Raw genomic sequence first — 26,860 nt, forward strand, 5'->3', positions numbered from 1 at the left:
TTGGTCAGTGTAATAGTGTATGTTTCTAATTGCCTCCTTCTTGACAAAAGTAATTTTGGAATAATCTCAACTGATTCATTTCCCTTTTTTCATTTTTCTTAGTGCAATAAAAACTTGCAAAGAAGTTCAGTTATGGGAAACAATTAAAAATTCAGATTGCAAAGAGAAGACATCAGATTTGCCTCAAACAGGTGCTGGCACAGATGGCCTGCTCACAAGTCCTGGCTTTATTTACAGCTTTTAAACACAGACAGATAAATTGACAAAAATGTTTCTAGATTTTATAATGTGCTGAATGCCCAAATTTGGCCATAAACTTACATTAATTTGTAAATGATTCCATTCAAAATTTGACCTCCCAAGTCACCAATAGCCTTAAAAAGACGATTTGTCTGCCTGGTTATTTGTATACTTGTGTGAATACATTATCTAATCTTTGCTTTTGGTTGGATATGCTTTGTTGCCTTGATTATTTACTATCTCTCGTATTAAAATTCTCTTAAATTGTATGTAGTCTGATGGTTAGATATTTCCTACCTCAATGTTCCTTGAAGGACAATTATGCTGCCTATTTCTTACTAGCCTTGGACTGAAGTATTTGATGAGAATAGCAGAATAGATGACGTGAAGCCCAAATGAAATTATCTTGAAGCAGAAGTTTGTGATGCTCTTCAGTTGATGAAAAATATCTAGAGGAACCATACTATGTATTTAGCTTGCATCGTTAATCTTTGATTTGATCTGAGATTTGGCATGGATGTGCTGAATATTAAAATTATAGTAAAATAAGTATTAAAGGGTACCAGAAATTGAGCATGCATTTCTGAATTGGTTTATATTAAGGTGTTGATTCATCTGTATCCCAGTCTCATATTTCTGAAGGGCTGAAAAACAGAGGCAAACATAGAGTTCTGTGTTCATCAAGGAAACTATTTCAGAAGTGGAAGTATGAAATGTTGCTTTCTGCCTTTCTGTACAAGATCCACTGGAGGGTCTGTAGGGTAGATCATAAGAAAGCTCCTTACTAATGCCCCCTGTGCTTTACAAAATTGTGTGTAACTTCCCTTTGTGTGTGCTTTTGTGGTGCAAAATTATTAACGGTCTTGATCTTACATCTTAAGATTAGCATTTGTTATGTAAATCTTTCTTCTGGATACAATCCATGTGTGTGTATCAGAACTGAGCAGATCATTCAGTGGTACTTGGAGAGCTATAGTGATTGAATGTATTTTTTTTCAAAGCTTTTTCATTATTTGTTGGGATTTGCTCTAAGGGTCACGGGAGGGGGTATGTGTGTCAATGTAATATGTCACTGTTCTTCTTTAACTCGCTTGTGTGATTTGCTTTAGTATTTTTTCTTCTTAATTAATGCTTCCATCCTCATCCTTGCTGTGGCTGCTCATGTGTCCTCCTCCTCCTGTCTTCTGCTTCTGACACTAAAGCCCGCAGCCCGCTTGAGAACTCAGTGCCCTGCCTAGCAACCCGCACCTTGGACGATGACCCCCGAGTGCGGCGCACTCCCAGCGTGGGATGGCTAAGTAAGTCCGTGGCTGGGGAGGGCAAGGATGGTGGCGATGGTGGGATGTGGGGGGGCACAAAGGCTGGGCTCATGGTCACTGAGTGGAGGGCATCCTCAAGAATGCCTGAAAGGAGATAAGCCGTATAGATTCCTACAGTTACTGATTTTTCCTTCTACCGCCAGGGAGTAACAGCAATAATGTATTTTCTGGGTCATCTGCCATCCTGAATTCAAGCTGAGTACCTTGGAAGGCAGGGGAAAGAGTTCCAGACTCAGGGTGAGAGGCCTGTCACAGGTAGCGCTCCCTTCATAGAATGCATCTTGGAGCCTAGGTTTCCTAACGGGGGGTGGGGGTCCATGAGGGGTGGGAGTCATGATGCCGGACCTCTTCCTTCAGAAGATTGTGAAGAAGATCACTTGAGATGAGATCTCTAATCAAAAGCATTCAAGTGTTGGGTAAGAGGAAGAACTTACTAGGTTAATGGTCTTTAAAAAAATTCAGATTCTCTTTATGCGTAAGAGGCAGTAGGCTCCATGGATATAAGTTAGAATCTTCTGGGTTTTTTTTTATTTAAGTAAAGAGTTCATCAAAGAGACAGGATTTATTATACCTAAATCCAAAAAAGAAAAGAACATGCACGAAAAACTATATGGACTTTTTTCCAAATTTGATTATATGGGATACACATTTCTTTCAGTTGTCAAGAAGCCCATCCACAATGACATCATTAGGCTTTTAACTGTTTATTATCATCTTTCTTATAATAAACCCATTGATTTATGCTTTTTATTAATTTAACAGGAAATTTCACTTTCCTGGGAAGATGAGATTTCTTTCTCATGTCTTAATGGGGGAAGTTTTGGCTCATCTTAAAATAGTGTGTGTTGCACTACATGCTTCCAGGGCTTTTCTTGGAGTTAACTTGATGTTTTTGGAAACTCTTTTGATAATTTCTGTGTCCATAGAGATAGAAATGTATGTGCTGCGTGTCACTACATGCCAGGCACCGTGAGAGGCAGGGAGTATTTAGAGATAAATGAGTCCCTGTCCTCAGGGGACTGCCTTTCTAATAAAGAAGGCAGGACACAATGGGTAGAATTGTATAAAATGTTAAGTGAAATGACTGAAAATCACATACACACACTTAAGATTATGGAAATATCTGCTTGGCCTGGGAGTTGTGATGGTAGAAGAGGCTTCTGGAGGAGATGATTTTAGGGCTAGATCTTTAAAGGAAAAGTAGGAATTGGGTGTTGGGAGACTAGGACAAAGGGACCCTTATTCAACTCAACCTTGTAATCATTGCTGCTATGTCTACAAAGCTTGAATATTTATTCTTGAATAATAATAAAAGTTGCAAACATTAACTTCTTAACTTTTCAGTAATAAACCCTGAGCTAAGTATCTTATGTGATACCATTTAATTTTCTACACCATCCTGTGAAGTGGCTATTGTTATCCATTTTTTAGAGATGAATACATGGGGCTTAGAGAAGTTAAGTAACTTACTCAAATGATACAAATCTCAAGTGTCTAGGGCAGGTGTTGAACTTCCTCCTATGGTAGTTTCATGAGTAATATCTCATTCAACTTAAAGTACAGGAGATTCACATGGTTATATTGCCAAAGAAATAGGCTGACTCCACTATGCTATGATGTTCTAACACTCACATGATTTTCTCTGCAAGTATCATACATTCATTCCTTCTAATAATTTTTTTTTTCAGTGATACCTCTTGGGCAAAAATACATTTAGGTATGAAGTTTAGTCATTGATGGAGTTTGGAATCAGGCAGGATTGGGTTTGAATCCTTGCTGGCTTCCTGACTTTGGGCAAGTTACTTCTCTACTGCAAATTTGGGTTTCTCAACCATAAAAGTGGGTTGATCTTACCAACATAGGTTCGTTGTGAGAATTAAATTAGAAATATGTAAAGTGTTTATCATATTTCACAGCACTCAAAAAATCCAACATTACTGTTACTAGCAAAGTGCTTATCGGAATTGCTCAAGAAATTGTAGACCTTTTATCCTCTGAAAGTTTTATTTATTCCATGTCAGGGATCTAGATTATTGCAATATTGTTGTGGATAAAGCTTCAAGGAGATTGACCAAAACGTTCAGTTTGTTGATGATGGAAATACATCAACTAGTTGGAAATCAGCTTTAGGTCACATCCTGCCTGGGCCAGTCCTTCTAAGAAAACACATTTTAGTCATGAGAGAGGATTCCTCTTATTGTCTATTTATATGATATATTCTCTCCTTAAATAAACAGCTTTAATTCGTAATCTCAGTCACCCTCCCAGGGCTCCCTATTACGTACCACATCAATTCAATAAATTTAATATACACATATAGATGGTCTGCAGCTTAATGATAGTTCAGCTTACCATTTTTCTACTTTAGGATGGTGTGAAAGTAATACACGTTTAATAGAGACTGTACTTTGAATTTTGAATTTAGATCTTTTCCAGGCTGGTGATACGTGGCACAATACTCTTCCATGATGCTAGTCAGTGGCAATGAGCCACAGGCCCTTTCAGCCATGCAATCACGAAGCAAACAACCACCACACATGTAACCATTTTGTACCCATAAACCGTTCTGTTTTTTACTTTCAGTACAGTGTGCAATAAATAATATGATATTCACCATTTTATTAAAAATAGGCTTTGTGTTAGGTGATTCCATTAGATGATACAATAGGCTATTGTAAGTGTTCTAAGCACATTTAAGGTACACTAGGCTTGATGTTCAGGAGTTTGGGTGTATTAAATGCATTTTGACTTACCATATTTTCCATTTATGATGAGGTTATCAGGATATAACCCCATTGTAAGTTGAGGAAGATCTGTAATACATAATAAAGATGTGCAAAGTGATACTAAATTCTGCTGGTTGTACCTACCTATCCAATTTCATTTTCATGTCTTCCCAGTAAGAACCCCTAGTCTTATCAGCTGTTCTTTTTCTTCTGGCTTATATCATGGTAAGTTCTACTTCCATGCTTTAGTTGATTCCTCTGCCCTTCCAGGAATGCCTTTTCAAGTATTCCTATCCAAAAGTATTTAGTAGGGTCCAAATGAAGTGCGGTTCTCATGGATGCAGAAGATCTTAAAATTCCATAGCTCCTATTATCTGTGTCTCACCACTGGAAGATTTATAGTATATTGTTTTATGTCCTCTGTTTTCATTGTTTGTATTTTTCATTTCAGCTATGTAAAAAAAGCTTCTTTAGGGCAGGGCGTGTAAGTCATGCTTTTGTGTCTCTTTCAGTGCAGTGTAGATGCTTGAAACATGGGAATTGTTCAGTAAACATTGATCAATCCTTGATTCTCCATCATTTCACTTAAAGCAACCAACAGCCTCATTTTCACTGGGGCCCATCTTGACCATAGTAAACTATGAACCAGAAATAAATATTGTTTACCTGCAAAAAATGTTTACCAATATCTCTACTCATCCAGGTCTGATGAATTTGGTTATTTTAGTTTGCTCTAATATAATATAGAATTATTTTTCACAAACACTGTCAAAAATATCAGCTAAAGAACAGACTTCTGAACAAGGTTCCATTAATTTAATCTTTCAGTTTTCTTAGCAAGATATTTCCAGGCTTAGTGTAACTTGAAATAACTACCTTTTAAAAAAAGCTACATTTAAAGTTGCTTTTGGGGCATAAGCTCTCATCATTTTTACATTGTGTGCTTCTTATCTTAGTTGTCACCTGAGGCAGATACGAGTTTACAGCTCTTATCCATTTCAAATGCTGCCAATGTATTGAATTAGAAGTTGGAACAAAACCAAAAATGATTTCCTCTTATAGATCTTACTGGCAGGTCTGAAACCAGCCTGGGCTACTGAGAACAAAAGAAAAGCTTTCACCTCTCCTTTTCTGGACAAGTTAATACCCACCTAAATGCTTTGCCATTACTGGAGCCTAGGAACATACTATGTCTTGGAAGATTCCAGAGTGGCTCTTCACTGTACACGCTTATCTTTAAATTCAGTGTGAGACATCTAACAACTGGTATCTTCTGAGCCCTTAGAAAATACTTGCGTCCTTTTGCTGTTATTGGCAGTCAAGATCAGCTGCTTCAGACTCTTAGGTCTGAACTTTAAAGAAGAAAATGAGGTTTAGGGCTTTTTCCTGCCATCTTTTGAATATTCCAGCATCTGTCTTCACTTTGCTCTTTGTGTTATGTCTGCCTGTCTGGTTTGTAAATCTACCAGGCAAGGACCTCTTGGTCATGTTCAATGTTTTGTTTTGTAGGTTCTTATCCAGTGTTTGATATTATCACCATCCTTAAGCATTAATATTAGATCATACTATTTTTTTTGTAGGTTTTTTTTTTGTTTTTTATGAAACCACAGTGGCGTAACTGTAGATTCTAGTTTCATCCTACAACCAGGTTACACAGTTAACATTAGAATTTAAATAAATGAATTGCAAATGGGACCTTTTTTTGCTTTTTTTTAAAAGAAATTTAAAAAATTTCCTTTTGGGTATTTCTGGAATTAAGCAATTTGAAGTCTTTCATCTGTTAGAAAGTTTACTGACTAAATAAAAATTGTAATTTTCTTGGGCTCTAGAGTTTTCTTAAAAAGTTCTGAAACTTCTTTAGGAAAGTAGTGAACCCAGAGAGTTCACTTTAACAAATTCAGGTCAACAACTGTTAACTGAGCTCTTACTTTTCTCATTCTGTAGTCCAATTGGAGAGAAGGAGAAGAGGGAAATTCACAGGTAACAATGATTTGAGAGAGGCAATGGTAAGTATCCCCAGAAGACTTTAAAGACAGACCAGTTTATCTACAGTGTGTAACACGGATGCATGCACTACACTCTCTGGAAATGCTTATCAGAAGACTGGATAGTGGGGCATAAAGAGAGAATTGGGAAATTTTTTTTCTTAGAGGAGATAGACTTCCACTTTTTTATAAACTGAGGTATAATTGACATATATTTTATATTAGTTTCAGGTGTACAACATAATGATTCAATCTTTGGATATATTGCAAAACGATCACCACCATAAGTCTTGTTAACAGCCATCAGCACACATAGTTAAGTATATTTTTTCTTGTGATGCGAACTTTTAAGATCCTCTCTCTTAGTAACTTTCGAATATGCAATACAGCATTATGAACTATAGTCGTCATGTTGTACATGACATCCCCATGACTTATTTATTTTAATTTTTGACTTATTTATTTTCTAGCGGGAAGTTTGAACCTTTTGACATCTTTTACCCATTTTGCACCCCCCACCCTTACCCCACCTGTAGCAGCCACCAGTGGGTTTTCTGTGAGATCACTTCACTGGATCTTAAAGGTTGGGTTGTACTTCCACAAGTGGAGGTTGTAGGAAAAGTAGGATGAGACGTTGAAAGGTTGTGCTAGCTGAGGGAGAAGTAGAAAAGCAAAGTTGTTGAGAAAGCATAAAGAAGGAGTTTTTGTGAGGTCGAGTAAGTGGACACACTTAATTAGCAGAGAGGGCAGGAGAACGGAATATGTGGGTGGTAAGGTCGCAAAATAATTGAGCCATTTTGTGGAAGGTCTGGGAACAGTTTTTTAGCCTGGAGGTAGATTGGTCAGAGCTGCACGTCAAGGAAATTAATCTGCCAGGGGTTATTTGAATGGAATAGAATGGGAAGCACTTGAGGTAGGGAGAGAGTCAGGAAGGGATCACAGTGGACCAGATGGAGAGAGTGAGGATCTGGGCTTGGATTGTGACTGTGGGAATGGAAAGGAGGGGATCATGCAAGAAATGTTAGGGATGGCATCTGTAGGACTTGGCAGCTAATTGCATGTTAGGAGAGAAAGAGAGGAATCCAGGATGCCTCAGGGTTTGAGCTTGCAACCAGGGAGCTAATAGGAAAGCATTTATGGAAAAAGGTGAGGGGATATCCAGGAGCACCACAGTGTACATATCTGTCCCTGTCGTGCATGCTGCAGCCATCTTTGGAAATATAGTTCACTAGGAGATTTTTAGATGATTTATCATGGGTCAAGATTCTTATAGATTTTTGCTTTGTTATCACATTCTCACTTTATTCTGTTGAATCCATCTAAACCTTTCTCTCGGGTGCAGAATCACTACTACATCTTAGTTTTCCTTAGGCAACTCATACATTTAGAGCATTTTTGTCTTGATTCCAGGCATTTCACCTTCCATCCCTCTTTCTTCAGCAGGTTTAAGATGTGGGTCTGTTCTTGACTGGGAATCTTATTTGGGTCATTTATTGTGTCATTCTCACAAATGTTTTTGGTCTTTTAAGAGGCAAAAGGAAATTTTAAGTAAAGCTTTCAAAATATCCTCATGGTAACTTTTTAAAAGACTAAGAAATAAAATCTTTCAGCAACCTGACATCAACCATCAGACTTTTTAGTTAACAAAAGACATTCAAAAAACTTATGTGGTATCCAAGAATGAGTTACAACATTCTTCAAATAGAGACAGTTCTAACCACTGTTTTTTTTTTTTTAAAACAATGAGAGTTTGTTACTATTTATCTGAGCTTCTGAAAGAAGTCTCATTAGGTTTTTCATTGATATCTAGTATTTACAGTGAGCTAAAGTGTATGCTGACTCTAGAAGCCTACAAATGGAATCAAAGTGGAGAAAGAATAAAAACTTAGAAATTCGGTTGTATTTCAGAGTACTGGGGCCTTGGAAGAGATTTCAAGAGGCACAGATTTGGAAAAATTTTGACAATGTGCTGGAATTATAAAATACATTTTTTTTCCCACCAAGGAGGGTTTGGGATTTGTGAGCATCAGACTTGTACTTGGCAGTATGGTGATATGCGGAATATGTTCATAATCAAACTCTTCCTCTGATCACCAAATCTGTCCCCTTTCCTGACCTTCCTGCTCCTTATTTTCTCTCTCTTCCCCTCTCTGCTCAGTGAACCACTAAATCTGTTAGATGTTACCTCTGTAATGTTGCATGCCTTCCTGTCATTCTTTTTATTCAGGTCCTTTTTTCCTCTTGTTAAGTCTAATCCAGTAGCCTGTCATCTGGGGTCACTGCTTATGGTTGGGCACCTGCAAACACCTCCTGTACTTTGCCTTCCAGTTAATCGTATCATACCTGGCTGATAAGTTACCTCCCCTGTGGAAATAGTCAGGGACACCTCAGTGGATCTCAAACAATATCCAAACCCCTGGGCCTGGCACTGAAGGCCCATTGCCCAGTGACCTAAATTTGAGTAAGCAGCATTTCACACTGCTGTGTTTCCCTTTATTTTCACTACATTCAGGAGCTACTTGCTATTACTTGAACTTACTGAGTGCTTCCCTCTGTTAGTGTCTTTGGCGTGAACATTTTCTTTATTTGGCATTCTCTCCTTCCTCTTGAAACTTTCTGTCAAAACCCAGCTCATCCTTCAGTGCCCACATTCTCCTTGAAACCTTCCCAATATGAGATACTCTCTAGTGACCTTGAACTCTAAAAGCATCTTTTTTGAGATTTCTCACATGTATCTCATTCTGTTTTAATAGTATGTACTTACTACCTTACTTAAGGGTAGGACCCAAGTCTAATTTGTTTAGGTACCTTCTATCACAGGGATGGATAAACTAAGACCCATGGAGCAGATTTGACACTTGCTGCCTAGTTCTGTAAATAAAATTTTACTGAGCCAAGCTCAGTAGTTTATATATTGGCTGTGGATGCTTTTATACTACCATAATAGTATAGTTGCAATAGAGATTTGTGGCCCACAAAGCCTAAAATACTTATTATTTGCCACTTGATACAGGAAAATTTTTCTGACCTTTGCATTATAGTACTGGTTTTCAAAATGGGGATTGGATATCCCTGAGACCCTTTCAGACGGTCTTGGGATTTTCTTTCTATTAGTCAACCAAAATAACATATCTCAGTTTATTGAACACAGAAGCAGACATGAGAATCAGATGTATTTCATTAAGCCATACATTAAAAAGATTTGTAAAAATGTGAAATAGTGGTGGTTTTTTGCTAATTTTTTTACATTGGAAAATAGTTATTTTTCACAAAATATATTACTTATGTTAATATACAATGGGTTTATGATGTAATTTTAAATCAATAAATATTTTAAAAACTTTAGTTTTAATTCCTAATATGCTAAATATTGATAGGCATAACTCATATAAACAAATACTCTTAATTTTTAAGTGTGTAACGGTATCTTGAGACTAAAAAATTTGACAACTGCCGCTCCATTGTATCTAGTGGAATGCCTTCTACAGAGCAGTAAGTCAATAAATGTTGAACAAATGAATGCATAATGCATTGATTAGGCATGGTGGAATGAAGATGAATTGAGGTGGAATGAAGAAGAGTTGGTCTTCCTGATTTTCTTTGCTGTTTTCGTGACAATTAGTAAGTCAATCAAAAATCCATGGGCTGGATTTTGCTACAGTGACAACTGACCCCCAGAGTGTCTAAGTTATTTAACACCATGGAAGCTTCTTAGTCTTCTTAGTCTTACTCTATGTCTGATGTGGGCCTTGAGGAAGTTCTGCTGATCATTGTTGGTCAGCATCTAGGCTAATGGCGGGCTTCTCTCAGTCTGTGCTTCCACAATCACTGTGGCAGTAGGAAAGGCTTATGGTGACTCCCAGGCCTCCTCTTCAACTTTGGACCAGCAATGACACATATTACTTTCACTCACATTTCATTTGCCATAGTGAGTCATGTGTCCACAACTAACTTTAAAGAATTGTTATCCTACATGGGCCCAGAAGGTAGAGACTCAGAAATATTTGGTGGGCAGCACTAATGACTACCACCCAGTTATAACAGAAATTGTAGCCATGACTTTGAAGTGTGTCCTTGGCAGTGCTGAGAGAAATGTGAAGCTACGTAAGGCCAGTATACAGCAGATCTGTCCTCCCGTGTACTCTTCTTGATGGAGGATGAGGGCTTCTCATAGTGAGGACAGCCTGAGGTTACCAGTTCAAGGTCTACTGAAACCACTGGGGCTGTGGTTTTACAGGAGACTTCTGAAGCAGACTAGATTAATTTGAAACTGATGGAGAGTATTTCATGCCGATATACAATAAACCACTTTTATTAGACCAAACAATGTCTGGATTTAATTCTTGGAGACAACTGAAGATCTGACTACTTGAATTAGTATGGCTGTACACATGTGAGTGAGGGGAGGCCAGAGGAAAAGCAAATGCAGTATGTCAGCTGTAGATATCAGTTTCAAAGTTAGTAATGAAATTTCTTCTTGGCAGCAAACAGTAGAATTTTACTTTGATGAAAATTGCTGGCAGAATCTTCAGAAATACGGCTTTTCTTTCTGTGGTAAACTGAATGTTTATGGTGTTTATAGTTGTTCTGGTAATTCAGATACCAATTCTCCTCTGAATGCATCCTCCACCTCAGTCGCTCCTCATCTGCCCCTCATCAGGCCAAAAGCCCCTGTAATCTTTGGACTCCTCCTTATCCTCCAGCTGTACCCTCTGGCTGTTTTCCTTATTCATTTCTGCCCTTCTGTGACTCTCCATTGCAACTGCCCTACTTCAGATTCTCATCATCTCTTGTGTGAACTATTTCACTTTCCTCCTATTTTCCCAGTTTTTTTTTTTTTTTCCTTACCCTCCTTTAAATCCATCACTCATTACTGCTGGAAGGAACTCTCTAAGTCTCAAGTGCAAGCATATCACTCCCTTTGCTCAAAAACCTTTAGTGACAGTTCTCCATCTTTTATATGCTCAAGCCCAAGCTCCTTAGCCGGTTGATATTTAGAAGATCAAGTCCAAGTTCTCTAATCTGTGAGATGCCCCCTGACTTGCTATCTGCCCAAGTGTCTAATCATCCCTGACATTTCCACTCTTGAACTACAGGCTCTGGTAATATTTGGATTCTCATATTCTTAGGTTCTATGTCTTTGAGTCCCTTTCCCTTATTCATGCTGTTCCAGCTACTGTCAATTGATGTGGCTAAATTTAGCCTATCCTTGAAACTCTTGCTTCTCCCAGGATACTTTTTAAAAAAAATCATATCCCTCTTTTCTCCTTTTCTCTTCATCTCCCCAAAGCACCCCTCCCCCCTTCCCCCACATTGCTTTATCATCACACCATGGTACAAGTATGTTTCCTGCATGATTGGCAAAGTGCTCAAGGAACCTGAACCACATTCATCTTTGAATCCCCATTGCCAAGCACAATGTGACACTTAATAGATGTTCAATAAATTTTTTTTATTTTATTTTTTTTAATTTATTTTTTATTGGTGTTCAATTTACTAACATACAGAATAACCCCCAGTGCCCGTCACCCATTCACTCCCACCCCCCTCAATAAATTTTAGATTGGACTAATTCATCCACCTGACTCTTGCATGGGCATGTGTTGGCTAAACATGAATTGTCAGTTACACTTGCATCTCCTTTGTCTTGACTGGATTGCTATGTCCTCATTAGGTTGATGTGAAAGATAGTCAATCTAAAAACAAATGAGAGGAAATAGAATATGTAGCATCTACTTAACTAGAATGTGTAGTATCCATTTGCCTATGATGATGGGTACTCTTGGAAGGAATGATGATAAACTTCAAATTTGTCTATATTTTCTTATTTGTAAGACTTGCCTTTTTTCCTTTTTTTTTTTTTTTTTTTAAGATTTTACTTATTCATGAGAGAGACAGAGATACAGGCAGAGGGAGAAGCAGGCTCCCCACAAGGAGCCCAGTGCGGGACTGGATCCCAGGACTCTGGGATCATGCCCTGAGTGAAAGGCAGACACTCAACCACTGAGCCACCCAGGCGTCCCTTCTTTTTTCTTTTATTGTGAGAGATGATGATGGTGTAAGGAGCTATTAATGGGCCATGAATTGTGATTCTTCTTGCATAGATTGGCATTCTTTTGTAGAAAACTGTGATTTGTTAATCACTCAGGGCATAATAATGCCCAACACACAAACACTTAACAAATATTTGTTGATTAAAGGAACAATTAACCTTAAAATAAGAAAGGACTGAAAAGAATATGGAAAGTTAGAGCATGAATGATTTTTCTGTATTTGTCAGGTTATAGTCTTCACATCAAAACTAACCAGCCTCAGTAGCATGAGGGAGGCTCTGCTGCTTTTCTGTGGCTGCTGATAGTAGTAGGAATTTGAGAACTGCATTCTTTGGCTACCTCCATTTCCTACTGACTAGGTCATCGATCCACGGTTGACGTGCCCCCACTAAGGCAATTATGACTACTGTGAGCTGACATTTATCCAATCTGGTGCTGGTGCTTTGGAACAAACGAGGACTCTTCTTCCTCACCCACTTGATGTTAGGTGTGACCACATGACTTGGCCTTGACCAGTGAAATGTGAGCAGAAGTCATGAGTGTCATTCCTGGGGAGAGCTTGAAGAACCAGTACATTCTCTAGTTTCATTTTTCCTTCAAACCAGCAGCATTCCAGGAAGTGGCTGTTCCATGCATTTAGGTCCTGGCCTGAGGACAGAGATGTAGAACCAAACCCCAAGCTAATCCACAAGGGACATTATCCTGAGAAGTAAAGCACTGTTGTTTTAAGCCACGAGATTTTGAGGTGGCTCTTTCACTGTACCCTTGCCTATCTGGCAGAGAGAGTATTTGAGGTCACCCAGTAAGTGAGGGACCAGGGTTTGACCTCAGGTGTGTAGATGTCAGATGGTACAGTTACTTTTTATTTCTGTCTCTGCTTCTCATTCTCTCTGCCTTTAGGTCTCCCTGCTTTCAGCAACATATAGTGCTCCTGTCTGCTGACAAGAGGTGTGGACACTGATGACTCAGAGTTCTGTTGTTTCAGGTCAGAAAATGAAATCCCTGGTGTGTTTCAATGAGAGGCAACAAGTCAGCATTCAGAAGTGTAATTTTTGGGGATGGTTCTGTTTTCTAAAGCCCATTCTTATCAACCGCAGGAAACAGCTGGAGCATATACACTTATGGGCCGTGATCAGCTTTGGCCTCAGGAAGAGCCATGCACTGATGGGTTCTGCAAGTAGTAACCATGGTTACAAATCAACGAACAGTCTTGTTAGGCGAATATAGTAGAGGGACTAGTATCAGCATCCTTTCTGAGGGGGAAGAACCGGAAAAATTCAGTTATAATGGCAAGTTTTCACCCTAGTAAAAGTTATACTTAAAAAAAAATTGATTCTTCCAGCACATGTGTAAGCTGGGGTCTGGATTTTAGGAATTCCTGTAGGTGTCAAGGTTGAATCATCTCCCCAATTTCCAAAGGACATCTATGAATGATTTTTGTCTGTGTTTCTAGGGAAGAGCCTATAGCTTGTGTGAAAGTGGCATTTCCTCTTAAGCAGCTGGTAGCTTAGGCTGTGTAGACTGACTGTTATTATTAGTTGTAATAATGTCAGTGATAGTTGTGACTGTTGTCTTCAGTAAGAATGATTATTATTACCTTGGATTGGGAGAGTGCCTTTCCCTTTAGTGGTGATAATTTTATTCTATCCAGTTACAGTGATAGAGTTTTGGGGTGTTGTTATATTAATTCATTCAAATTGTCAATTCATTCCCTTAAATATTTTTATGTACCACTCTTTTGCCAGGTGCAGGGAAAATACAGTGAAGAAGGCAGACACAGTCCCTACCTTTAGACACCTACTAGTCAGGCATGTTTCCCAGGAGGAGGATGATATTTGTGATAAGCTGATTCTCCTGAGTAGAGGGGGCGGGGGTGCTTATAGAAAGAGTGGGTCATCCCTGAAGGGGAAGAATGAGCACCTGGAGACTATCTAGGAGGTGAGCAGACAGTGAGGGATCTGACTCAGCCATTGGATGGTGATTAGAGAAATCAGAGAAAGGGCAACTTAACTGGTTTATGTGGGCTGGCTTAATACAAATATGTAAGCACAAGCAGACTTTGCTTTGGTTCTTCCGAAAACAGGCCCTATGGGCAAACATTTTAGGAAAAAAGATACTGACTTCACACTCTAATGTTTGAGATAAAGATTTGAATGTAGTTTTTATTTTTATGATTCAGTGATTCATGAATTTTAGTGATTTTCTAAAAGATTAATGATCTGATGCAAGTTCAGGCTGGTAAAGCCCTGTTGGCAAGGATTTAGTCCCATCTCTCTTATGTGAGGATGCAGGATTTTCCCATTAAGGGACTTTTGTTTGCCAATTTGGGGGAGGGGATGAGAGCTACAGGGACCAATTCCTCAGTGCTCTATAGAGAGTGTGAAAGGAAAAGCAAAGGCCTCTAATTATGAAGATGTATGGTTAAGCCTGGAAACATATGATGTTGTATATTATTTCTAAGAAGCTATGTGTATTTAAATGAAAGCCAGCTCTTTATGAGCATGTGTGTGCTTTGGTTGGCATATTCTATTTCCTTTTTTTTTTTTTTTTCTTTTTACTTTTTTAAAAGTAAGCTCTATGCCCAGAACTCATGACCCGTAGGTCAAGAATCACATGTTCTACTGACTGAACTAGCTGGGTACCCCAGCTATTTCTTGATTCATGTAGATGCTGCTACTTACCTGGAAAATTAAGGTGGTTTACTGCATATAAGAATGAGCTTTATTACAATGAAATAGATTGCTTAATTATGTGGCAAGTTTCCTGTCATCAAAAGTATATAAACAGGTATTAGGAGATTATGTCTGGTGTTACAGGAGAAGAACTGCTTGATAGAGTTGTTCAGATGATCAGCCAGTCCTTTAGCTCTGTCATTCTGTGATCCATGTCGATAATAACATACCCAGTCCTCCAGATTATCTACCCTGTGGGGCATTTAAACTTATTATATCTACCCTCTGCATTATAGCCTTGCTCCAGAGATAATGCATAACTGTGAGAAGATTCTAGTAGCACTGTACTAAAGAAGTTTCTGAAGCTAACGTTTTGACACTGATTCAGATTATTTCTGATATGAGTTTCTCATTCCCTGCTGCTTTTTTCTTCATTTTGGTTCAGCAGAAAATGGTTTTTTTTTTTAGAAAGTACCTTTGCCCACTGATTTAAACCATCTTTAAACAGCATACTAGACCCGGTGAAACATTTTTAGAGTCTCTGCATTTTTTTGTTGTTGTTGTTTGAACCTTCCTGTATTTTACCACTTTCTTTTTCCCCTCCATACCACTTCAGTGGTAAATATAGAAAGGAGTATATTGCTCTCATATCAGAATGACAGGTCTAGAATGAGCTAAGATCAGAACACATTAGAGATTACCTAAAGAACCTTCTGTCATCATGATGTAGCATCCAAAGTAAGGGTGGTACATATCACATAGTTTTCTCAAGTAAATAATTACTAATGACCTCTGTGCTCAGGGAGGCACCTCCCACATTTGCTAGACGCTAACAACTTTGGTTTGCCTGAGGTCGCTGCATACCCACGATGGGATGAATAACAGCTACAGTTAGGCCTCAGTCCTCATCTCCTGAGTGGACTCAGATAATTCCAACCCTCAGCTGCCACCTCTCAATTCTCTGAACTCATCTCCTTGGACTGGAAAAGTATGGATGGTGGGATTCTGCTGTGGCAATTGTATTTCAGTTTCCTGGGGATCTTGAGGTAGGAGAGGATTTATGTCCATGATTATAGGCCAAAGAGGAAAAGAAGAAAATGAACACCTATTGAACATCTGTGCAGGACATTTGCTCATGGGTTCCCTTGCTTAATCCTTATAGCAATCCTATAGGGGATTATTATTATTATTATTATTATTATTCCATTTTACAATCTTTTGTTAATCTAACTTTGTCTAACTTGCCATGCTGATGTAAATTATCTCTTGGGTTCCTTTTATATTTTTCCTTATGAACCCATTATGTTCATGTGAGAGAGGTAAGGTGTGAGCTACCACCTTGTACCCCGCCCCCCCCATCCGCAGGCCAGTCAGAAAAATGCTGGCTGTGGCCGTTGGCATCATGCAGGTCAGTGTCATGGAGTTAAAGAACCCCACCCTTGTGGTTTCTTAGAACTAGATGTGATTTAGGAGCCAGATGGTATCAACTCAGAACTGCAAGCGTCTCATCTCAGCTTGGGCTTTTCAGTAAGAAGGAAATCCTGGGCCCATCTTAATTCTCGTCAGAACTCTCCAGAATAACTAGGATCGCTTGAGGCCTTGCAGCTACCACATCATTTGGAACCTAGATACCACTTTCACTGAACTTATCATAACATAAACCTCTCCACAGGGGAGAAACTGATATGAGCAAATGCACAACCAGGAAAGGTGTTGCACCCTTCCTTTGCTCTTCGTCAGATTTGTAGAACTTAAATGTGGAGTCTTCAAGACCACTTATGTGATAGAGGCCCTGTGGGCCCAGAGATGTTGGTGCCCTTCTTTCCGGGAGGCTGCTGGGTTGTGGGCGACTTGTGATTAGCACCTGTATAATGTGTATCAACCAACTGGGTGTGCATCAGCAAGGCCATGAGGAGTTACTACTTGAGGAAGCCGATTTACATGGCTCTTCTTCAGGTCACCTTTGGTGAGCCATAAATAGAGCAGTGAGGAGAGGCTACATTTGTAACTGGAGGACCAAACAATGTGTCTATCTATTGATTAATCTTTTAAAGTTTTAGGGGCATTTGGGTGGCTCAGCCAGTTGAGCATCTGATTTGTGGTTTTGGCTCAGGTCATGACCTCAGCATCATGAGATCGAGCCCTGCATCAGGTCCCATGCTCAGCACAGAGTCTGCTTGGGATTCTCCTCTTCCTCTGCCCCCCTCCACGTGAACACTCTCTCTAAAATAAATAGATAGGTAATAAAGTTTAATATCTGTGTCTATGCCTGCGTCTGTATCTGTATCTAAATCAACATTGATGTTGGCATCCGTGGCTATGTATTTATTTGGATGCAGATGTAGGACTATGCTAAATGGCTTAATTTTTCTGCCCATACTTTTTCCTTTTTTTCTGCATAGACTTTTCAGGTGTAAAGGTTTTTAGTGACTAAAACTATATATTGGAATCTTTGGTATTTGAGACAGAGCTGTCAAGAAGAATTTCCCTTGCCATAATTTAAAAATATATGTAAATATTATTTCATGGGGCATGTTAAAACTACTTAAAATTGATTTTGAACTCTTAAAATTTTGATTTCCATGTTTATATTAAAATTTGACTAAATCTCCCAACATTGTCTACTCCTTAATAAAGGCTCAAATTGGGACCCCTGGAGTGGCTCAGAGATTACCACCTGCCTTCAGCTCAGGGCGTGATCCTGGAGTCCCGGGATCGAGTCCCATATCGGGCTCCCTGCATGGAGCCTGCTTCTCCCTTTGCCTATGTCTCTTCCTGTCTCTCTCTGTCTGTATCTCTCATGAATAAATAAAATCTTAAGAAGAAAAAAAGGCTTAAATTAATTTCAGGTACTTAGATATAATAATAGTAGCTTTAACTTTCTTATAGATATTTTTATTAAAGTATAATGTGCAAATGGTTATGAAATTGAAGAAAAGCATAGGACTTCTAATGAAAAAATAAGCTCCTTTGCTTCATCTTGTTTGTTCTAAGACCTGTCCATTTAACAACCACTTTTAATTCTTTGAATTGTCGCTAAATTTTCTTTTTGTAGTTTTTTCGTAGTTACCTTCGTATCTCTGTATATTGGGCTTATCTTGCTATTTCTGATTAATTATTCTTAGATATTGTTTGTTGGTTTTACCAGCTTTGTACATTTTTCCTCCCTCCAAATAGGTTTGTATCATTATTCTTAGTTCCATTATTATTTATATTTGTAGTTTTAGGTAATAAGCCTATGCATTTTTGTTTGGTTAGTTGGTTGGGGCTTTTTTGGTAGTAAGTATTGATGGGATCTTTTGACTATTTACCTCTCTCAAGGATGAGAGAAGGAGGTGAGCTTCCCTACTCTTCTTACCCCTCTCCTCACTACTTCCACTTCCAGACTTCTGTTATTGGTACTTCTATTTAGCATCAGTATTGGTTAAATTAACATTCTTGCCTCTATAAATATATTTTGTGCTTTCTCAATCAAGTGATTCTAAAGTTAGAAACCTATAAATAGCATTTATAATATTATGACTATATTAATATGGCTTATTCTAAAGCTATATAATGTGTTTTTCTTGTATAGTTTTTTTAACCTAGAGTTTAAATTGCATTTTTAAAAAATTAGCTATTACTGTATTCCTGAACTCTTTCAGTATGTCAAGGATGGTAATAAACCCTACAGATACCTTCTACTTGCAGATCCATCCCTCCTGTTCCATAGGAAACCTGCTGCAGAACTGATGTCTGCCATTTACTTTTATTGCTCCTCCTGAGCTGGAGACCATATATCGTCCTTTTCTTCATTTTTTCCTTCATTTTACCTAAATCACATTTCAAGTAAGTTCGTATGGAAGGGCATATAAGGATTGACTCTTTTTTAGAATTTTTATTGTTTATTTGTTTTTTTTTGTTTTTTTTTTTTTTTGCTTGAAGGTTTCATTATTTTTTTTCATACTCAATTGATAATTCGGATGAGTGTAGAATCCTAAGTTGAAAATAATTGTTATTTCAGGACTTTGACACCACACGCTTCTATTTTTTTCCATGCATTCTGTGTTGCTTAAGAGAATTCCCAAGCCCAATTCTTAGTTCTTTTCCTCTCTAGATGGAAAATTGTAGGAGATTCTCTACATTGTCAGTGTTGTAATGTTTCATGGTGATTCATCAACATACAAGGCTGGATTTGTGTGTATATGTTGTGGAGGGAGGAGAGTTGTGTTATTAATATTTTTGTAGGGAACCTTGTGATTTGAAGAAACATATTCTTTAGCTCTGGGATAGTCTCTTTAATAGCATTCTGTCCTCCATTTTTCTTGTTCTGTCTTAGGTGGACTCCTAGTAGTCAGATATTGGCCTTCCTTGAATTGATTGTCTGTACCTCTGATCTTTTCTTGCATATTTTTTGGCTCTTTGTTTACCTCTCCCCTTACTTTCTGCAAGATTTTCTTGATTTACTTTCATACCTTTATATATATAGCAAACATATATGTTTTTAAAAAGTAATTATAACTCTAAAACACTTGTTCTGTTTGTCATAACATCCTGTTTATGTTCTGTGGATGCAATATCATCTCAACTCTCTCCGTAAACTAATAAGAATTTTTATTTTAGGTTTTCTAAATTACATTTCTTTTTCCTCCTCCTCCTCCTCCTCCTCCTCCTCCTCCTCCTCCTTCTTCTCCTTCTTCTCCTTCTTCTCCTCCTCCTCCTCCTCCTTTTTTGGTGTCTGTTTTAGTTTTGGGCTCTTCAGTTGTCTATTTGTATTTAAGAAAGAGGATCTGATGTAGAGTAAGAATGGTTATCCTGAGGGGCCCTCTAAATTCTAGAGTTCAGAAGACCTTGGTCTGAGGTACAAACACCTGCCTTAGTTGCCCTGGTTTTTCTGAATACCTCTTTAGCAAATAGCCCTGTGGGAAATGCTTTGGCTACTGGGCATTCTGCCTGGGTGATGTTAAACTTTTATGGATAGACTTTCCATAAATGCATCCCTTTTTAGCCTGTGTCTTACTTGGGCTTCCATTATACTTGGCATCTTCCAGTATGGAGTTTCTTCAGAGTTTTGCAGGGAAGATCTTTTCTGTTTTGACTACATGTGTCTCTGCACATACTTTACACTGCAGTTTCTCCATGATGTGAGTAGTATCAGGTGCTAATACTCTATCTGCTCTTCTTCTGGGAAGTTTTTGGTCTGTTGGCCTTCTACCAGTTCTTTCAATTGATATGGCCTTACATTTTCTTCAAAAGTATTTTTTTTTTAAATCTAACATTTTTTTTTTTTAAATCTAACATTTTGAAAGTATCCAGGAAGAGAGAGGGATAAACTCATTTGCTGAATCCTATAAGTTGAACTGGTAGCCTTTTAAAATTATTTTAAATATTGACACTTCAATAATTTAGAGAACCTCTCCATTAATCTGAATTAGCAAAATTTTACTATATTTTGGATCTGATGTCTACATAGATATAAGAGAGTATGTCCCACTTATGGAATCAGACACTGGTACCTGTGCTTGGAAAGATGTGGCTGTAGGAAATTAATGAAATTCCTCCTTAACTTGGCTCAAGGACATTTAGTAAGATGACTCTGGGTCATTGCCTATTTGGAATGAAGGCAATGAGATATTTGTTTACTTCTGACATAATCTGCTGTGGTCTTCTGTACTTTTACTAGTCAGCATAGTCTTGCCGATGGTATTGTTTTTTTTCTGTTTGTAGTTTTTTTGATATAAGGTCACAAATTATTTTATATACTTCCATCTGTGTGCTTTGGACAGAATGACTCTTTGTAGTTTTATATTATGCGTGTTTGTGTGCATGTGTGTGAGGCACAGAAAAAGAAGTATTATAGAATCACAAATACCGTATGTAATCACAAGAACCACAGATGCCTTGGAGTACTTTATGTGGACTTTACTATTTATATTTAGTAAGTGTCCTAGTCCTTGTTTGTTTCGGAGTGTTTCCTCAGCTGAGTAGAGATTTTTTAAATGTCTTTTTAATTTGTGTGTGTGCCCAGAGAAAGAGAATGAAATTTTTAAAAATTAACTACTTGTTTTAGGTCATAATAAAAATTAAATATCCACCCTGAGTATTACTAGAACAGGAGTCGCTATGATTAGAACATTTTGCTTTTTGCTGGTTGAAATTTAAAAAGAATTAGAAGAGATGAACCTTGCATATTTGGTGTTGAGATGCCTAAGACCTAACATTGAGTTTTGAGGAAAGCCCACAGAATAGTAATAAATAAGAAAACAGAGGATGGGATCAGAGAAGTTGAGGTCAGATAGATTATCTACAGGCAGGTTGACAGCAGAGGTCTCAAAAGGGTAGAGAATGATCTTTAAAAGACTAGAATAGCATTTGTGAGGATTTATTGGCGTAGATGTTCTGTGTGTTGTTGTTTGGCTTCTGCACACTTCCAGTCTCTCCAGAAGATGTCTTCTCCATTACCTTTGTCCCATACGTTAGAGATGACTTCAGCTTGTGGTTGGCACTTGGTCACGATACCTTGATACTTACCTGGATCTTTTGACGTCTTCTTCCTTCCTCTAAATTTGCTTTACTTCCCAAGTCAGTCACATTCTTTGAGTTATTTCAGTTCCCCCAAACTCCTCTCTACTCTTCTCTTTCACTGAGGTCCAGCCACTCTCCCTTATTTCTCCTCTCATTTTCACCTCCTGATCCTTCCTTCACAGGGGGTTTCTCTTTTTTCCCCTTTATTGTTCTCACGTCTGTTCCCACTGCTGACTGACAGGCTGTTAGTCAGTTTGGCAGAGTCTTTTCACTCTGTTAGTTCTGGGCCAGCTACAAACTTCTTCCGTATTTACTCTACGGCTTTCCAAGTCTGAGGGCTCTTGGAGTGTGCACACAGCATCTCCCTTCATAGGAAATGGACTTTGAACAGTAGTGTTTATAATAGTAACTCCAAATGGAAGTAAAATGATACCCAGTTGCTATTATCCATTCATTCACAAATATTTATTAAGTGCCACTTAGTGCCAAGCTCTGAGGCTAAAACTGTGAATAAGACGAACCTAGGGCTTTGACTCTGGGCTCTTGGAGTTTATATAATATTAAATCATGAACAAACAACAAAAATTTTCTAAACAAAGCAATTAAAAATGAAATAAGTAAAAACATCCAAACTGATTTTCTCTTAGTAATAAAATTCTTTCAAAGAACTCCTTCTGATGATATTTTTAACTTTCTTTCATCTAATATTTGCGATTGAAATATTTCTGTATTTTATTTGAAGGTTGGGAGTAAGAATGGGTTGGAGGTCTTAATGGCAGTTGATGTTATTATTATTTTTAGTGGGGACAGGTCTTGATATTTTGTTGCCATGGAAGACTAGGAAACTGGGGCCCCTGGGTGGCTCCATTAGTTCAGTGTCCACAACTCTTGATTTTGGCTCAGGTCTTGATCTCAGGGTTGTGGGATCCAGCCACATCAGACGCCACACTCACTAGGGAGTCTGCTTGAGATTCTTTCTCTCCCTCCCCCTCTGCCCCCCTACCGCCAGTCATGCACTTGTTTGTATTTTCTCTCGTTCTCTCTTTCTAGATAAATAAATAAAATCTTAAAAAAAAATAGAAGACTAGAAAACTGGTCTGACAAAATCTAAGCTTCTCTTTTAGCCATTTTTTCTAGACTTTCTCCAACTCATTGCTAGAGTCCTAGCTGATTTATTCTGCTTGTCCCCTTACATTCCTATTTTTAGTAGTTGAAATGGGAAGAAATTGCTGTTGGATTAATTTGAAATATGGTAGAAAACCAATATGGAAATAATGGAGAGTTGGCTGTATGTACATAGTGGAATTTTACAAATACTTGGCTACGATTATGAGGTAGGACATTGAGAAGCATGTGGCATTATTGCTTTTATATTTACATTGCTGTTGCTTTAGCACTCTTTCTCCTACATCACAGAGCTGTAGTTTGGGGCTACTATTTAATCACAGTGGCAAACAGTAGCTGAGTTGAGTTTTCCCCGCCTTTTTCTCTTTATGAAAATGAAAAAGTAAAGAAATGTATACTCTATTTCTGGGAATAGCTAAACTGGAAATCAAAAACATTTCTGCTTTAAATATTCTTTATGATATTATATTGCACATAACTGGCATGGAAATAGAGTATATTCTTTGTGGTTGAATATTAAATTTTCTCTTTATTAGAAATGGTGAAGTTTGTGTCTTAATTTTAAATAACATAGGCCATTTTTTTCTCAGAAGCAATGGGATTGGTATTAAGAGATCCAGATTTAAATTATAGTTTACTTGCTGTGTGACCATGAACTTAACTTCTTTGAGGTTCATTTTGTTTATGTGTAAAGTGGTAATAGGAATAATACTAACTTCAATGAGCATTATATGAGCATTAAGAAAATAATAATGTAAGTTAAAGTACTTAGTACTTAAAAGAATTAGTTGCCCCTTAACCTTAGATATGGATGATTTCTAGTAGAGTTGTTATGTCAACAAGGGGGGGAAAGAGTATCAGCCACTGGGGTACAGAACACGTTAGCATGCATTCTTCTAAAACTACATTTATTATTAGTTTTATGGTCTCAAACAGTTCAAATTAGATCCATACCTCCAAATTTTCTGACATGGACACCCAGATTCCCTTATGTCTGTTGTATGTAAGTTACCTTAGTTATTTTTCATGCTAAAAATAATATTTAATCAAGAATAAAATATCCAGTTTATTTCATATCCAAGGTGATCTTTGTTTTAGCTTGTTCTTAGGTTCTCTATTGCTTCATGGTAAACGTATTAGGTGAGGAAGTTTATGTGTTAATTGCATTACATACATATTTACATTTTTATCTAAGGCGTACACATTTAAATATCTTCCTCTTCCAACACTGTAGTTCTCCTCATCTCTTTCCATTGTATCTAATAGATATAATCATAAAGGACTTTATGAATTGCTACATGTGTGCTAAAGAATAACAATGATTTTCAAAGTTAGTACAGAATGCAATCAATTTTTATGGAAGACAGTGTGTACCTGCCAAGTGTGTACTTTCAAAATGAAATTGTTTTTGATTGTGTGAAACTGCCTAAAATGTGATTCTCCAAAGCTTTCTTTTTCTTATGGCCAAAAAACAGTGATATAATTTAAATTAATTATAATTATGTACCTGAAGCTGATTCTTTTTCTTTTGTAGAAGTCAAACTTAAAAAAAAAAAAAAAAGTTTCTTTGGATCAAGAGAAGTTATATGAAATTTGTGTGCCCTGGATTTTGATGGAAAGGGCCGACTAGTGGTAGCTTTGAGCAGAATGAATCCCTACTTGTGCAAGAAGTAGGGTACTCAGGGTACTCTTGGCATTTCACCTTTTTGGTACAAGCTGACATTTTCTCTTACTAGCACCATTCATTCAGGATTGCATGAGTTTGCATTATAGGCTCAAACTGTAAATAGAGAACGTCGATTTATCCTGATAATGTGTCTTATTGAATGTCAGGTGCAAAATATCTACAATAGAATGTTGTTAGGGATCAGTAGCATAACAGCTTCGTGGGTTTGCTAAAATGCCATGCACAAATTTCTGATTCCGGATATAATCGGGTTTGTAATCTCTTTTTGGCTCTTGTCCTTGTCTTCTTTGATTTGAGTGATATGTTTCTGGAAAAGGCTGATTAAATAATGAGTTTCCAAATTATTTATTTATTTGATTGTGCAGGTGAGGATTTAGAGGAATAGCCAAGCAAGACACTTTCTGTGTGTTGATGTGATGAGGTTGCTAATTTAATGATTTCTTGAGATACAATAGTTTGGAGCAGTGGCTTGAAGGAGGGCAAGGTTATCAGAACTACCCCTCTGTCTACTTCAATTTATATATTTCTTTCAATTCCAGTTCTGACTGGGACACATCCTCCTCTTAAGATAACTGGTTTATTTAGAGCAGTGGTTCTCAAACTTTAGCATGTTTCAAAATTACTTTAAAGGTTTGTTAAAACCTCATTACTGGGCCCCAAACCCAGAGTCTTGATTATATTGTAGTTCCCCCTTATCTGCAGGACCTATGTTATGAGATTCCCAGTGAATGCCTGAACACTATATATACTGTTTTTCCTATACACACATACCTATGGTAAACTTTACTTTATAAATTAGGCACACTACGAGATTAACAACAGTAACTAATAATCAAATACAATTATAGCAATGTACTGTAATAAAAGTTATGTGAATGTGGTCTCTCTCTCTCTCAAAATACCGTACCGAACTCCCCCTTCTTATGATGTGAGATGATAAAATGCCTATGTGATGAGATGATGTGAGGTGAATGGAGTAGGCATCGTGTCGTAGCGTTAGGCTATTATTGACCTGATGATTTGCCAGAAGGAGGATCACCTGCTTCTGGACCACAGCTGACTAGAGGTAACTGAAACAGCAGATAAGGGGGAACAGTGCATTTAGTCTAGGTTAGTCCCAAGGAGTTGCATTTCTAATAAGTGCTCAGGTAATACTAATGTTGTTGGTCCGGGCATCATACTTTGGGGACCACGGCATTGGGAAGCACTTGTTTTTGTTTTGAGGTGTTTGGGCTCAGGGGTGGGGAATTTGCTAGGAGGGAGGTGGGAAAACAGGGGAGCATGTTTATCATCTTGCTTGGGGTTTACCTAGAAGTGTTGACTTCTGGATTCCTCCATGTATTACAAAGTTACACCTCAGTGATGCTGTTGATATTACTAATCACTAATAAAAATGAGAATCAGATAATGGTAGGAGGGACAGTAGCCTACTTAACATTTGCCTACTTTTCCCCATCTGGTTCCTGCATCTTCCTTGAGCCTGTGCCTTCTTTGGACATCCCCGCCCCCCTCAAGTACAAATACATCCATACTATCATGAGAGAAATGAGGAAGCAGTATATGAAGTTTCTTGGAAAAGTTGTGACGTCAGTCAAGATTACCATTGTAATAAAAACTTCACTAATTTGGCTTCTTCCTATTTAGATTTTGCAGCAGTAGGACAGTACTTTGGCTAAAATGTACCTTTGTAGTCTTTATAGTTTCCAAAGCAAATCGATGAATTTAGGATATTGCCCCGAAAATTTAAAGCACTTAATGAAACTTCTTTCACATTATTTCAGGACTGCCACTTACATCAATTGATTTTATAATTAGAAATCAGTCTTATTTATGAATATATGTAAGTTATTTTTAATTCGTGGTGAGGATTGCCATAGCTTAATTGCTTTAAGAATATATAGTTCAGATTTCCTCACTTACGCAGGTAGAATTTTCACCCAGTTAGTCCAAATAACTGCTTTTGCTTTTAATGTAAGGTGTAGAATTATAGCTACTCATCATTTCCTATTGCTTTCAAGCCCAGCATTATTTGAGAGCATTCACGTTTGTACCTGGTGTCTTTTGTTTTGAGTGCACACTAGAAACCTGGTATGTAGTTCAAAGAAGAAAATGTGGCCTTCAAAAGGTTTTTTAATTTTGCTCATAAAGCAGTTTTTCAGATGTAACTTTCCTTTGAAAAATGTCCTGTGCTCAAATTTTCCTAGAATAAAATGTCCCACCAGGTAAAGGGTTTAAGAGATCTAGGCCATGCTTACTCAATGAAATGCAGCAGAGTGGAAAATATCCTGTCTTGCCAGCTCAAGAAAATTATGATTTTTCTGATTTAGTAAAGACAATTATACTATTGAAAGAGCTGCTTTCATATAGACATTAAATTATTAGGAATAGATTTTAGTCTGTTAAAATTTTGTATTGAAGTTTCTACCTAAAGGAATTGAAGTCTATAAACTAAAAAGTAATTTGGAAGCCAATGTGAAGCTGTGTTCAAACTTTGGTGCTTGTTTTTCAACCCTTGTCCTTTTGGTGTGAAGACCAGCCTGAGTCAGATC

General features: G+C 37.7%; 1 protein-coding gene across 7 annotated transcripts in view; it reads left to right on the forward strand.

Moving 5' to 3' along the window:
- The window catches only part of SLC4A4 (solute carrier family 4 member 4), a 343,745-nt gene that overhangs the window by 164,520 nt on the left and 152,365 nt on the right, over window positions 1–26,860 (forward strand). For 5 of the 7 annotated variants that reach the window (XM_025435827.3, XM_025435826.3, XM_025435831.3 and 2 more), the window contains one exon: window positions 1,443–1,538. The exons of the other annotated variants lie outside the window; for them this stretch is intronic. In XM_025435827.3, coding sequence (XP_025291612.1) covers window positions 1,443–1,538 — 96 coding nt within the window. The remainder of the gene's footprint in view (window positions 1–1,442; window positions 1,539–26,860) is intronic. 7 annotated transcript variants of the gene reach the window in all.

The sequence above is a fragment of the Canis lupus genome, chromosome 13 (genome assembly GCF_003254725.2).
Source record: "Canis lupus dingo isolate Sandy chromosome 13, ASM325472v2, whole genome shotgun sequence".
In the NCBI taxonomy this organism is placed as follows: Eukaryota; Metazoa; Chordata; class Mammalia; order Carnivora; family Canidae; genus Canis; species Canis lupus.